Source organism: Myotis lucifugus, unplaced genomic scaffold, assembly GCF_000147115.1.
Source record: "Myotis lucifugus unplaced genomic scaffold, Myoluc2.0 scaffold_38, whole genome shotgun sequence".
NCBI classification, from domain to species: Eukaryota; Metazoa; Chordata; class Mammalia; order Chiroptera; family Vespertilionidae; genus Myotis; species Myotis lucifugus.
The window spans coordinates 797,204-812,050 of record NW_005871086.1 but is presented as its reverse complement, the minus strand read 5'-3'; the positions used below and the strand labels follow the sequence as shown (position 1 = coordinate 812,050).

Below are 14,847 nucleotides of genomic sequence, written 5' to 3'. Positions count from 1 at the left end.
AAAAAGTTTTCTATGTGTATTACTGTAATTTTTAAAATAAATCTTTATTGTTCAGATTACAGTTGTTCCTCTTTTGTCCCCCCATAGCTCCCCTCCACCTAATTCCCACCCCACCCTCTGCCCTTACCGCCCCCCCCCCCTCGCACTGTCCTCATCCATAGGTGTACGATTTTTGTCCAGTCTCTTCCTGCACCCCCTACACCCCTTGCCCCCTGGGAATTGTCAGTCCACTCCCTTTCTATGGCCCTGAGTCTATTATATTCACCAGTTTATTCTGTTCATCAAATTATTTATTCACTTGATTTTTAGATTCACTTGTTGATAGATATGTATTTGTTGTTCATAATTTTTATCTTTATCTTTTCTTCTTCCTCTTCTTAAAGGATACCTTTCAGCATTTCATATAATACTGGTTTGGTGGTGATGAACTCCTTTAGCTTTTTCTTATTTGTGAAGCTCTTTATCTGACCTTCAATTCTGAATGATAGCTTTGCTGGGTAAAGTAATCTTGGTTGTAGGTTCTTGGTATTCATCACTTTGAATATTTCTTGCCACTCCCTTATGGCCTACATAGTTTCTGTTGAGAAATCAGCTGACAGTCGTATGGGTATTCCCTTGTAGGTAACTAACTGTTTTTCTCTTGCTGCTTTTAAGATTCTCTCTTTGTCTTTGCCCTTGGCATTTTAATTATGATGTGTCTTGGTGTGGTCCTCTTTGGATTCCTTTTGTTTGGGGTTCTCTGTGCTTCTTGGACTTGTAAGTCTATTCTTCACCAGGTAGTGCTGGAACCCGGTCCATCCTTGCTGCTTGATACAGTCGCTGCAGGGAAGAAACATCTGCACAGCATATGTTTCAAGGGACCTGGGGTATATGGCATACTGTTCTTAATATGTTTGCTCCCCTTCTTAGCGCTATGTGTTTAAACCAAAGTCACCTCTCTGAGAAAGGTTGTTTCCCCAGGTGGGGATTTTTCCCTGGAGTTAGGGAGGGAATAAAACCCCTTAACTAAGTGCCAGGCAGGTAATTAATCACTTTAACTACAAACAATCAAGCTTAAGCTACATAATCTTTACTTAGGATAATCTCCTTCAGTTATTTCGTTGTAGCTTAATAGAACAATAGAGTAACCTTGGAATGGAGATAAGAAACGCCCTAACCTTAGGAATAGAATTGATAGGATTAAAATCTACTGGTATAAATACAGATGTAACAAGACAATAAACACAGAACTTGGCTAGAGAACCTGGCTTGGCTGCTGATCAACTCAATGCTGTCTCCGTGTCATTGCTTCTTTTCCGACTCCGTCCACACCTTTGGGAACCCCTGGACATGCTGGGGCTGGACTCCAACAAGGTAGGGAAGTTTTCTGTCATTATTTCTTCAAATAGGTTTTCAATATCTTGCTCTCTCTCTTCTGGCACCCCTATAAATAGATATGAACTATTTATTGATGTCGGTAAAATTACTAGTGTTTTCCCCCACATATGCCCTAGTAGCTAAAATTTGTTTAAAGTAACAGTGAATTTGGCCACCGGGGTTGGCCGCGAAGCTGCGCGGCCACGGTTTTCACACGGGCCCATATCCCAGCCAGGCCCCAGCATGGCTGCGCCCAGGGCTGCGGGGTGGGGAGACACCGTGCTCTCGTTTTCCTGACAGCCTCTGGCTTCTGTGCTCTTCTCTTCCTCAGGCCACTCCAGCAAACATGTTTTCTAAGGCCTTTCGGGTCAAGTCCAACACGGCCATCAAGGGATCGGACAGGAGAAAGCTTCGAGCTGACGTGGCAGCTGCTTTCCCCGCCCTGGGGACCGACCAGGCCTCGGAGTTGGTGCCTGGGAAGGAAGAGCTCAGCATCGTGAAGCTGTATGCTCACAGAGGGGATGCCGTGACTGTGTACGTGAGTGGTGGTAACCCCGTCCTATTTGAACTGGAGAAAAATCTGTACCCGACAGTGTACACCCTGTGGTCCTATCCTGATCTTCTACCAGCATTCACAACATGGCCTCTGGTGCTCGAAAAACTGGTGCGGGGAGCAGATTTGATGCTGCCGGGAATAGTGGTGCCCCCTGCTGGTCTGCCTCAGGTACAGAAGGGTGACCTCTGTGCCATTGTCTTGGTGGGAAACAGGGCCCCCGTGGCCATCGGAGTGGCTGCCATGTCCACATCTGAGATGCTGACTTCAGGCCTGAAGGGAAGGGGCTTCTCTGTGCTCCACACCTACAAGGACCACTTGTGGCGATCTGGAGACAAATCCTCTCCACCTTTCATTGCCCCACTGACCCTGGATGCCTCAGATGTCAGTGAAGAGAAGGGGTCTGTCCAGGCAGGCCCCACCCTGCAGGATGACATGAGGCGCCTTACCCTGGAGAGAAAGGAGGAGGAGAATGGGGAAGATCAGCAGATGTGTGGGGAGAAGACCCTACCAGAAGCCTCAGAAGACCCTGGCGTCAGGGGCCTGAACCCAGACCCCGCAGACAGCAAGACCCTTCAAGAGCAAATGGATGAACTGCTACAGCAATGCTTCTTGCATGCTTTGAAGTGCCGAGTCAAAAAGACCGACCTCCCTCTACTCACCAGCGCGTTCCTCGGTAGCCATGTGTTCTCCTGCTGCCCTGAAGGACGGCAACTGGACATAAAGAAGTCAAGCTACAAAAAACTCTCTAAGTTCCTGCAGCAAATGCAGCAGGAGCAGATTATACAGGTCAAGGAGCTGAGCAAAGGGGTGGAGAGCATTGTGGCTGTGGACTGGAAACACCCCAGGATCACATCTTTGGTCATACCTGAGCCCTCCCCGACCTCCCAAACTATCCAGGAGGATAGCAGGGAACAGCCCTATCGCCCTCCAGATATAAAACCCCTCTACTGTGTCCCAGCCAGCATGAGCCTGCTCTTCCAGGAGTCTGGCCACAAGAAGGGGAGCATTCTCGAGGGCAGTGAGGTCCGGATGGTCATCATTAACTATGCCAAGAAAAATGACCTGGTTGACGCAGACAACAAAAATCTCGTACACTTGGATCCCATCCTGTGTGACTGCATCTTAGAGAACAGTGAACAGCACATAGTCATGAAGCTTCCATGGGACAGTCTTCTGACCAGATGTTTGGGGAAACTGCAGCCTGCCTATCAAGTGACCTTTCCCGGACAAGAGCCCATTGTGAAGAAAGGCAAAATCTGCCCCATTGACATCACCCTAGCACAGAGAGCTTCCAATAAAAAGGTGACTGTGGTCCGGAATTTGGAGGCCTACGGTCTGGACCCATGCACAGTGGCTGCCACCCTGCAGCAGCGATGCCAGGCTAGCACCACTGTCACTCCTGCCCCTGGGGCTAAGGACAGCCTGCAGGTCCAGATCCAGGGAAACCAGGTCCACCTCGGCCGGCTGTTGCTTGAAGAATATCAGCTTCCTCGGAAACACATCCAAGGCCTCGAAAAGGCCCCCAAGCCTGGCAAGAAGAAGTGACAGACTCTTGCTTCATGTGGTCGATCCCGTGGAATCCTGGTTCTGGGCTGCTCACTCATAGGAGCGTTTTCAGCTTTTGCAAATAAAAAAACATATAATTCTTTACCAGAATAAATTTTTATTCTAATCTAAAAAATAAATAAATAAAGTAACAGTGAATTAATAACAAACATAACCTGTTAATTTAATTATGAGCAAGTCTTGGTTAAAATCATTTTAAAATTAACAGGGTGCTAATTTTCACATAATTGCATACAGCCTGGAAATATTGTCCGTTAAATCTGAAGTCCTGTACATGGAAGTTCACAAAATTGAGGTTTACTGAAGCAGTAAAAGATTGGAACAAACTGGAAAAGAGTGTGACTATCCCAAAGGCCACAGGGAGATTGAGACCGAGCTTGTGGGGCCATTTCACTGTGGAAGGGTAAAAATCTTGTGCGTGGAAGCTGATCTGTTATGAGTTATTTAAATCTTACGTATCTATTTCTTGTTCGTTCTCCTCTGGGCTCAAAAAGGTTTTTATAAGATCGAAGCCGGGCCAGCCTTACTAAGTAGAACCAAGAGGGAAAGATCACCAGAGCAAGCAGCATAGCGCCCTCTGCCGTCCAGTGCGGCGGCGGCGCCTCTGCAGGAGAAGAGAGGGTTGGAGCCGCCAAGTCGCTGACAGCCAGGATCAGGACCCACGCCTTTGGGAGTTTTATTACAGCGGCTCCTGAACAAATTGGCTCCATAACTCAGGGAGCATCACCCGAGGGTGGGACCAAGCCCCCCGCTCCCCCGAAGTAGATGCTACCCCCACTTCCATCCCACACTGTGCATCCAGCGAAGATTCTCCAGGTGAAACGGGAATAAAAAAGCTGGAAAACGGGCAAATCAGCTTGGGATCTGGCAGGAAGGGCAATTACGAGGAGGAGACAGAGTGGCTCTTCCCCAGTCGGCCACCTCTTCCCCAGTCGGCCACCTCTTCTTATCCCCAAAAATCTATGATGCTCACCTAGTTGCTCCTCAGTACAGCAATTGCCATAGCTTACATTTGTAAAGGGCTTCAGGGATCGCAAAAGTTGTTTTTTTCATCTGATTCCCACCACAGCCTTGTGAGTTAAGGCAAGTATTTTATAAGGAGATAATTGACCTTCAGAAAATTTCAATGACCTGCCCAAAGTCAGACAGCTAGGTGAGAAGCAGCCTGGAATATTGGCAAGCCCTTCAAATTACCCATAAAAATAAAGTCCCCCACAGTTAGAAACCTGCTTCACTACAAACTAAGAAAGCATCACCAGCCTCCTCTTTCTCTTGCATTCACTTGACCTCATTTGGGCCCTAACCCCCTGCCTTCCCACTCCTCTCCCCAGTACCACAAAAGAGTTACCACAGCTTCCTCTGGCCCTCCAATGAGAATCCTTACATTCACGGTCTTGATCCCAGGCATGAGGCCCCTTTACCAGGCCCTGGGCTGAGGATCCCACAGAGTTAGAGTCTGGGATTCTGCCCCAGGAGAGGTGTGAAGTGTCCCTACTCCTAAGGTATATTATTATAGTGCCCAGCTGTAGGGAGAAAATGGATGTGGTGGAGCTGAGTAGGCTACTACCCCATTAGTAGAGGCTTTCAGTACTGACACTCGAGTAGGATGTCAAGCAATGTGTGGGGAGACTGCACAGCAGGCGCCCAGTGGTCCTTGGGGAAATCAGACCCATGCATGGCCTGGAAGATGGAAAGAAAGAAATGGAAAACAGCCCGACTCCTGGAATCCCCAAATAACTGCCTCCGCGCCCTGAACCTCTTTTGTGCTACAGGTCATATGAGGAAGGAATCTGATTGTCCCCCTTTATCCAGATGAGAAGAGGCTAAGGAAGAACAAAGTCTAAACAGAAAGCATAAGTCCTACACCAGCCTCCACCTGACTGCTCCCCACAAGCCCTGTTTCCCCTAAGTAGTCCTGGGGTTCTCTAACTTGAAGCCAGGATATCAAAGAACCTGAGGAAAATAGTATTCATGGTTTCCCAGTGAGGAAGAGGTTTCTGAAAGTTGGCTGGAAGGAAGGGAAGAGGGCCTGAGGGACCCTTGATTGGGCAGGGGGGGAGGGGGGCAGGAGCTGAGATCTGAGGAAAAGAATAGGTGCTGCTTAGACGGCCTTTCTCATGCCCTCCCAGGTTCTATAAAGAAAAACCCTCACCCTCTAGTAGTCTTCTCCTTCCACTACCAGCGCTACAGCTTTGGTCTCAAGATTTTTTTGTCACAGTCCACACTCTGGATCAGCTCTCCAAATGCCCTCACTAGCTTTATGCACTACAGCCTGAGTCACCCCTAGGGCTCTCCTTAGTCTGTTTTTCTTTCAGCCTGACCATTCGGCCCTGCCTAGCTTCCTTCCTCCTGGGTTCAGGGCTTCCCTGTGATTCTGACCTCTTTCTGATTTGCCACAAGCCCATAAACAGGAATCATTGTCCCTCATCTGGAAATTTGAAGTAAAAAGATACATATTCACTTATGATGCAGGGTCCATAGCACATGCTAAGTAAATCTTTATGGAATGAGACAGGGCTGCCCTGGTGAAAGGAAAACTCCTAAACTAGGTTCTCGCCCATCCAGCCCTTTGCAGCGTGGCAGGGGGATGACAGGGCTTCTCTTACTTGTAGAGTTCTCCGGAGCCTCCCAGATCCTTGCTCAAGTGTCTACATGGCTCAATACTAGAGAGTGCTTTCTCACATGCGCTGCTTATCTGAATGCCTTTGGGACTAATGCAGTCAATTCAGTTGTAACCAATTGAGATTGTTCCATTTTGAGAAGAGTTGGAATGTAAAAACCAACTATATGTTGAATCTTCTTAGTGATGCAAAACTTCCTTTCCCAAGGCCTTTCTTTTAACTTTTCCTGTAGGTTATAATCTCTAAGCTATTAATCATGTCTGCTGACCTTCTCTGGCTCTTCTATTTTTTTTCCATATATTTTATTGATTTTTTACAGAGAGGAAGGAAGAGGGATAGAGAGTTAGAAACATCAATGAGAGAGAAACATGGATCAGCTGCCTCCTGCACACCCCCTACTGGGGATGTGCCTGCAACCAAGGTACATGCCCTTGACTGGAATCGAACCTGGGACCCTTGAGTCCGCAGGCTGACGCTCTATCCACTGAGCCAAACTGGCTACGGCTTCTCTGGCTCTTCTAAAAGATCCGCCCACCTCTGCCCAGCTGCAGTGGCTCAGTGGTTGAGCGTCGACCTGTCAACCAAGAAGTCATGGTTTGATTCCCAGTCAAGGGCACATGCTCGGGTTGCGTGCTCGATCCCCAGTGGGGGGTGTACAGGAGGCAGCCGATCTATGATTCTCTCTCATCATTGATGTTTCTGTTTCTCTCTCCCTCTCCCTTCCTCTCCAAAATCAATAAAAATATTTAAAAAAAAAAAAAAAAGATCCTCTCACCTCACTCTTGACAATGCTGGTGAGCAGGAATAAGTCCATTCCTCTCTGGAGACTACTAGAGTATGTCCCATCACTTCCCCCTATATTATGACCTAACCCTCCCCTCTGCCAAGGTAACTCCAGGGCCCCTTGCCAGATGAAATGCCAAGGAAATAGAAGGATCATGCAGGTACTCCATTGACAGACTTCAGTTGCCAATCTCTCCCACCTGAGAACTCATCTCTGCTTCTTACCAGGGACTCAAGGTCATGAATTCCTGCGTGGAGGTAAAGGGACCCAGAGAACACAGCATATGCTTGCCTGCTGCTACCATAGGGGAGTTTGTGGCCAAGGTGGTATGATTTACCAATGTCTATCCCAGGAAAGGGAGGAGATGACTTTGTACCTCTAGACAGAAAATAAAAACCAGAGTCAAGGGAAAGAATTAAATGTGTGAAATATTGTTCTGGAGTCATCCTGGAGAATGTTTGGATAAGTTACAGAAATTCCTTACAGGCCTGTTATCTAGCCATGGTGAACCATGGACAGTCACCTCCTGGTCTTGTTCTGGCTCTGCCTGGAACATCTGTCCCCTCTTGGTCTTCTAGGGAATTTATTATTCATCCTTCCAGATTCAATTTGTTGTCATTTCCTGGAAGAAAGCTTCCCCATCCCCTGCCACACACTCCCTAGACCTGCAGTTAACCCCCCATCTTCCCTTCTCTTCTCATTGTTCATATTATTATTATCTAGTTATAGGTGTGTTTTCCCCCAGCTGACTGTCGGTTTCTGAGGGTCACAATCTCTAACATCAGTCTGTAGAGTGCTATCTATCATATGGAAGGAACTCTCTAAATGTTTCTAGAATAACCCCCCCCCCACCAAAAAAAGGGGATCACTGGATCAAAAGACACAAACATCTTTTTGGTTCTTGACATATTGTAAACTACCCTCCAAAAGTTTGCATCTATTTACAATGCAATCTGCTATGCATAGAATATAGGTCTCACTGCTATTTTATTAAGAGAAACTGTGTCCTAATATTTTAACATGTATTTCTTTACTAGTGATGTTAAATAATTTCCCACAGTTCATCTCACTAATTATAATCCTGTTGAGGGAAAGCCCCAATCTAAATTCAGGATTGATTCTGAAGAGCTGACACGTAGCCTTACTCAAATTCATACGAGCTTTAATAAGAGAAACTTACATACACAGGCAAGGCAGCTGCTTGCTGCCAGTGGTGCCCAGTCGGGAATAAATCCACACCCACTCCGGACAGGGTCTCTTTTTTATAGGGTTTTAATAGTAAAACTATATGGTGGTAGTCATGGAGATAACCAGAAAGAATAATGCATTTCTAAGCTAACAGATAACATCAGGCAGTTATCACACTCTACACTCATTAACCTCCTTCCTGGACCTGGGTGGCATTCTGGCTTTCTGGGTATTCAGCCCAACCTGAGGCTACAGACAGTTAAATAGTCAGGAAGTTAAACCGTGAGTCCAACATTTCCCAGACGTCTTTACTGCTGGAGACATATTGCATCTCTGAGCTCCCCTAAAAATCCTCTATCATTAATTTCTCTTTATATGCCAATAATCATTTTCTGACAGCTTGCCAAGGCTACAGCCAAATTTCTTTGTCCCCCCCAGATAAGGAGCCACAAATTTCTTTCTTCCCCTAAGCAAGTAGTTAAACGGAGGGCTTTTCCCCTACATTCTGTAGATCCATATCAATGTAGCCCAGAAGGCAAGTTTACAACCTAAATTTGCTACAAGGCCTAAGGCAGTTAAGATTCTCCACATTACAGATGTTATTTTCTTTGACAGGAGATACAGATAAGAAATGTCAGTTTTCAGCAGACACCTAAAATTTCTGGAAAAGTGCAAGTCTATAAAAGTTATCTTCCTCTCTTATCTCTTGAAATTTGCCAAGTCTGCTTTCTAGAACTTCTCCCCTTAAACCTCTAGATCAGTGATTCCCAAACTTATTTGGCCTACCGCCCCCTTTCCAGAAAAAATATTACTCAGCCCCTGGAAATTAATTTTTTTTAAATTTTAATAGCAGTTACTCATTGCCCCTAAATGCACCTGTGGCCATCACCGCCCCCCTGGATCGCTGCAGCGCCCACCGGGGGGCGGTGACGCCCACTTTGGGAATCACTGCTCTAGATAGAGAAGGAAAGCAGGAGTAGGAGGCAAGTGGTCTTGACAAAGCATAGCTCAAGGACACGTCCACACTGAGAACTTCTTACCCAGCTTTGCAGTCCGTTGGTTAAGTTGCTCTGATATAAATTCGAAAGACAAAGTATTTTTCTCTAAGAAGGGTGGCCTGCTATCCTATTCTACCCCTACACCTCCCTGGTCTGGGCCTCCCCGTTCCTCTGATGGACAGTTATGTAAAGAACGTGTATTATTTTACAATGACTTTCCACAGTACCTCTACATAACATTTGGGAAAATGTATAAATACTATCTCATGCCACACAATTTGGTTTGGCACAGTTTCTTCCAACATTCAGGCTTCGAAGCCTATTCTAGTTAATTTCAAAGTTCACAATCAATCTATCAATCCCCATTCAGAACAGAGCTATTTATCCCTTGCTCTCTGAAGAAACAGTGTTCTTACAATCTGAACTCAGGACCCAGCCTTCATGGTTTAAGTAGAAATTACCCTCCTTACATCCGTACAAAGGCAAATTTAAGATTTTATCTCTGTTTTGTTTGGAGAACATTTCTAAATGTTGGTCTCTTCATGGTCAACAATTCTAAACTTCTGCCTTGAAAGCTTTTTCCCCACTATCTGTACTCTAATGAACCTCTTCTTAAAATTCACCAACTATATGGTGAGCCATATCTCTTTCAGACATTCATCCTATTCACACAGAATATATTTCATCAGATACTTCTCAGGAATCTGAAAGGGCGAGGACCACGCCCTCCATCTTACCGTGTCCTCCATGTTGGGGCAGTAGCCATGTGCTCAGGAAAGCACCTTCTTCCCGGAAGCCCAGGCCTCTGCTGGCCACGCCTAGGATTTCTTTAAACTAACCAATGACAATCCAGGGACGTGCGCGCCATAGAAATGACCACATCCTATGTAACAAGACCCGGCTTGCACCTGGCCAATCGGCAGGGCCCACAGTCCCCTCACTCCACCCCCTATTAAAACCCTGAGTTTCCCACGCCATCTCACTCTACTTCCGGTCGCTGCGCTGGCCTGGAGCGGAGTCGGGCTGGCTAGCTCAATAAAAGGACCTTTTGCTTTTGCATCGAACATGGCTCCCTGTTGGTATGTGGGGATCTTGAAATCTGGGCATAACAGAATCTACTATGACTACCTGACTTTGTCTAAGTGCTGAAGATACAGCCAGAACTGCCCTTAGAACCAGGAAGAGGGGCCCCTTTCCCTGGGCCTCACATTTAAGAAAACCCCAATGTAACAAACATAAATATATAAAATAATAAATATATTAAAGAATACAGAGAGCCTGGCCGTTGTGACTCAGTGGTTGAGCATCAATCTATGAACCAAAAGGTCAAGTTTCGATTCCTGATCAGGGTACATGCCCGGATTGCAGCTTTGATCCCCAGTGCGGGGCATGCAGGAGGCAGCCAATCAATGATTCTCTCTCATCATTGATGTTTCTATCTCTCTCCCCCGCTCCCTACCTCTCTGAAATAAATAAAAACATATTTTAAAAAGAATACAGAGATCCCTCTATCACTTGGGATCCAGAGTAGCCCATAATCCTCATCTTTCATGACTGACATGGCTCTAATTCAAGGGTAATTCAAGGGAAACATCTCCATATATCTTGCCCAGATCTTTAAAAGGAAACTACATCTAGGTGACAAGACTTCTTATAGATGGTGCCACTGCCAGGATAGCAGACAGACACTGCTTCCATATATTGGAAGGATCTGGACAGCAGAAACATATTGATAAAAGAGAACACTAACTTATCAAATTCTTTCTTTCAGATTGCATGACTGCAATGTATTTTATATTATCATGGTGCCAAGCATCTATTTTCTTATTTCCCCTCACGTTCCAGTGCACAGTTCCAAAGGTACTCACAAATTAGCACAATATTCCCAAAGTTGTACATGGCAGCTGATGCACATTTTGCAATACTCAACAATCTCTTTACACTTAAATCTGTATATATGTAGATTTGGATAACATTCTTTTAATGAAAATTTTAAAAAATCAAAGAAACAGTATAAAGAAAACAAAAGTGAGAAAAACAAATTTACATAGCTAACAATCAAACAAATTTACATAGCTAACAATCCCCCATATTGTGAGAACATACAGGTGATGTCCCCTTGGGTCAGTTCATAAGGAAGACCTACTGGGAGTGCCAGGACACCTCATGGGCCACACCGAGTTGGACCTCACATGCATTCAGCTCATTGATCAGTTTCACTTTAGTTAAAGGGTTCATCTCTGCGGGTTGGGATTTCTTCAGCAAATCCTTCTCTTCTGGAGTTGCACCCAGGAGTTGCACCCAGGAATGTTAGCCCTCTACCAGCTGCCAGGAGACTGAAGCTGAACGACTTTTCTGTTCTCCCTGACAATTGGAATGACCACGTGACTCGGTTCTGACCGAGGGGCCTTCTGGGAAGCTAACCGGATAAAAAGGCAACGCTTTAGAAAAGAAAGTCCTCTTTCCTCACCAACCAGCTATGTGTCTTCTGATTTTGAATGCAGCATTGATGTCTGGAATGGTAGTAGTCTTGTTATGAGAAAGACAAATTTACCTAGTTTTGCTACTTCATGAGACACAGCTAGATTTTTCTACAAGTTGAGTGAACAACTATACAGTAATATTTAAATCAGTCCATTTGCTATATACAAAGGAAACACCCTCACACAGTAGATCTCAGAATGCCTTGGGGAACAAACACCCACGTGATACTTTAGGATTTTAATATGTTAACAAATATTAAAAGTCAAACAAGTTTAGAAATGTCTTCGTAGGGAATTTCCTCCACTCTGCGTCTTTTGAAAGGGCCAGTTTTGATGACTATAGTAGCTAAAAAGGTCTTCTCATTGATAAATTCTAAGGTACCTTCATTTCCTCTGTAGCCTCCGTTTAAAACGAGAATTCTTTTTCCTGGTGCTGGAATTACTGTTTCTAAATGAGTCTAGTCAAATTTCAGCTTGTCTCCAGAGTCAATCATCTCTACAACCGCTGTCTATTTGTCAGTTACTTCCCTAACAGTGCCCTTTCTGTTATTACATGTCTCTCCCAGATTTTTGTTTATAATTTTCATGATGATTTCAGGCTGCAGCCAGTAATCTGTTCGGGCAGCTCTTTTCTTTCCCTCTTCCATCTCCTTTTCTTCTTTTGGTTGCGCTGAGTTATGGGAAGATTCCACTTCACTGACGCTGCCATCCCTATCACCTTCAATGCACTTGGTCCCAAAGAACTTGACTTGGGAGATGTTGCTGTTGAACTCTGTGCTCTTTTATTCCAATTAAATGTCACTTTCTCATCATCGTTTTCTCTGCTTAATTCTGCCAAAATAGGGGCCTCCTTTGCTTCCCCTTCCAGATCTCTTCTCACCTGTTGTTCAATAAATTTGGCAATTTTTTATTCATCATCAAGGCCCTGCTTATTTTTTCTCTCTAGCTCCAGTTGCCAGCAGATGGTTTCTGGATCCCTGTCAATGTACTGAATACACCAGCCTTTGGGCATCTCGTCCACTTTGCACAAGCCGTCTCTGCCCAGCCACTTGTGAAATCCGTCAGAGTCTCCCACTGAGTGGCATTCATGTGGATGTGCTCTCAGCTACTGATATACTCATCACAACCACATTGTTGTGAACTCTCTTTGTGCCAAAGCATCGCCTGAGAAGTTCTAGGAAGTCATTTCGGAATTCCTCTAAAAAATAATAGGTAAACTACTGAGGATTTTCTGAAGCCAGCAACAGTTGTCTCTGAGGAGATTCAGACATACAGTGACACTCAAAGCCATTCTCATCCCGGCAGTGCTTCTAGCACATCTGGCAGTATCAGCTTCTGAAGCCCCTTGGATTTCACCCCTTTGGCAATAGCTTTAGGAGTAAGAAAATCTGACTTCCCCATTGTGACCACCCATAGCAATGAGATAACCCAGTGCCCTGGCCCTGGCAACCTGAAGGGGAGCTGGGCTGACAGGATGGGCAGGGCCACTACCTCTTTTCTTTTGGATTTCCCTTATCTTGTGTACACCTTTATAAGTGGTTCCTTTGTTAAACTCTCCTCAATTAGACCATTTGATTGTAACTTTTGTTTCCACAGACAGCAATCTAGCCCTTTATTCATCCCCTCATTCTTCCATTACCCTCAAAAGTCATGGTGAGTAACGCATTTCAGGCCCAGAACTGGGACACAAGGTGAATAAGAAGAACCAGGATGGTGGCATAGGTAAACACCGAGCTTGCCACCTCCCACAACCACATCAAAATTACAACTAAAATACAGAACAGCCATCATTCAGAACCACCTGGAATCTGGCTGAATGGAAGTCCTACTGTTGTGGAGCGCAAGTGACAGAATGACCAGAATTCCAGACTGATTAAAATTTAGAGAGCCTGTATTGACTGGCCAGTGTCTGCTCCTCCACTCGGGAAGCCCAAGAGAGAAGCGGCCCCGACCATCTGCAGAGTCCAATATTTAAAGGGGACAACTACATCCGTGTTCAGGTTCCCATAGCAAGCAAAGCCAAGTTACAAAAGCTAATTGCGTAGTTTTAGCCAAGCTATTCATCATCCTCCTGTTATTCATTTCTGGGTAACTTAAAGGTCAGGACTATTCTTAATTTTGATCTGTCTGTTCTTTGTAGGCCGTTTCTCAGGTGTGTTGATCTGTTTGTTCTTTGTAGGCCGTTGCTCAGGTGTGTGAGCTCAGTTCCTAGAAACTTTGCACAAGTTGTCAAGCTGCTGAGGTGGCTAGGTAATTAAGCAGGCCTAAAAAATTTTTCTACTCTGTAACACTACAACTAGAGCAGTAAAGAAGAAAGTGCATTGAGACTAGTAAGAGGGCAGAGGCACAGAACAAACTGGTCCGACACCTACTTGTAGCATTTTTAATCAGGGGGTATATCTCTAAGGCCTTCCATGAGAAGCAGGGGGTCCCAGCCCCACACCAGACCCCCCACCCAGGGTTCCAGAGCCAGGAAGAGAAGTCTCCATAACTTTGAGCTGTAAAAACCACAGGAGATTGTGGCTGAGTGACACAGAGGCTGCTGGAGACCCCGGTGTTCCTCTTAAAGGGCCCGAGCACAAATTTACATGGTCTCACTTCCTCTCAGCTCCAGCGCCAGGTGGTGACTTTGGGGGAGTCCAGGGACATACAGGGGGGGACTGGACTGTCTGACATCAGGGCAGGAACTCAGGGGTGGCTTTCTCCCAGACAAGGGTGTTTGCAGGGGTCATTGTTCCTGTGCTGGGACCTCTCCTGTCTCAGGGCTGACTGGCAGCCATGTCAGAGTTTCCATCATCATGGCCCACACTGTTCACTCTGCCCTGTTGATTCCAAGACCCTGCCCCACCCAATTTGCAGCCCCACCCAAGCCATTTGCAGCAATTTTTCCATATGAATGGCCTGTCCACCTCAGGCTTCAGACTTTGCTAAAGTCTCTCAGAAAAGCAGCAGCTGGTGTCAACATGCCCTAAATCTATCAATAAGTGGCCTAAGACCTGACACTAGCACCAGCCTTCCTTGCCTCACAGCTGGGCCTCATCTGGGTACTTCCTATCTCAATACAAATAGCAGCCATCTGCAGGTCTCTCTGTAGCTCCTGTCAAGTAGCCCCAGGCAGTGGCTGTCTTTGTACCTCCCTGGAGGCCCCAGAACCAGTGTACTCGGTAGACAGTTTCAGACCATACCAGATCACAACTCTACACATCCACAAGTGACACACTCAAGGGGAAGACTCAATGAGCACCAAAGCCCCACTAAAGCAAGTCCTGCTCCATAGGGTTGTCCCTTGCACAGC

At 45.8% G+C, this 14,847-nt stretch overlaps 1 protein-coding gene and 1 pseudogene across 2 annotated transcripts; one reads left to right on the top strand and one right to left on the bottom strand.

Moving 5' to 3' along the window:
* Window positions 1-1,669: 1,669 nt before the first annotated feature.
* On the top strand, window positions 1,670-3,593 carry LOC102439949 (eukaryotic translation initiation factor 2D-like). Of its 2 annotated transcripts, XM_014454701.2 has the most exons (2): window positions 1,670-3,214; window positions 3,387-3,593. In XM_014454701.2, the coding sequence occupies exons 1-2, from the start codon at window positions 1,703-1,705 to the stop codon at window positions 3,516-3,518; spliced, it is 1,644 nt and encodes a 547-aa protein (XP_014310187.1). In that variant the 5' UTR covers window positions 1,670-1,702; the 3' UTR covers window positions 3,519-3,593. The 2 variants fall into 2 exon arrangements, with proteins under 2 accessions (XP_014310187.1, XP_006087487.1); XM_006087425.3 differs by having other exon boundaries at window positions 1,670-3,593.
* Window positions 3,594-11,815: 8,222 nt separating this feature from the next.
* LOC102420742 lies at window positions 11,816-12,953 on the bottom strand (annotated as a pseudogene).
* Between the last annotated feature and the right edge of the window lie 1,894 nt (window positions 12,954-14,847).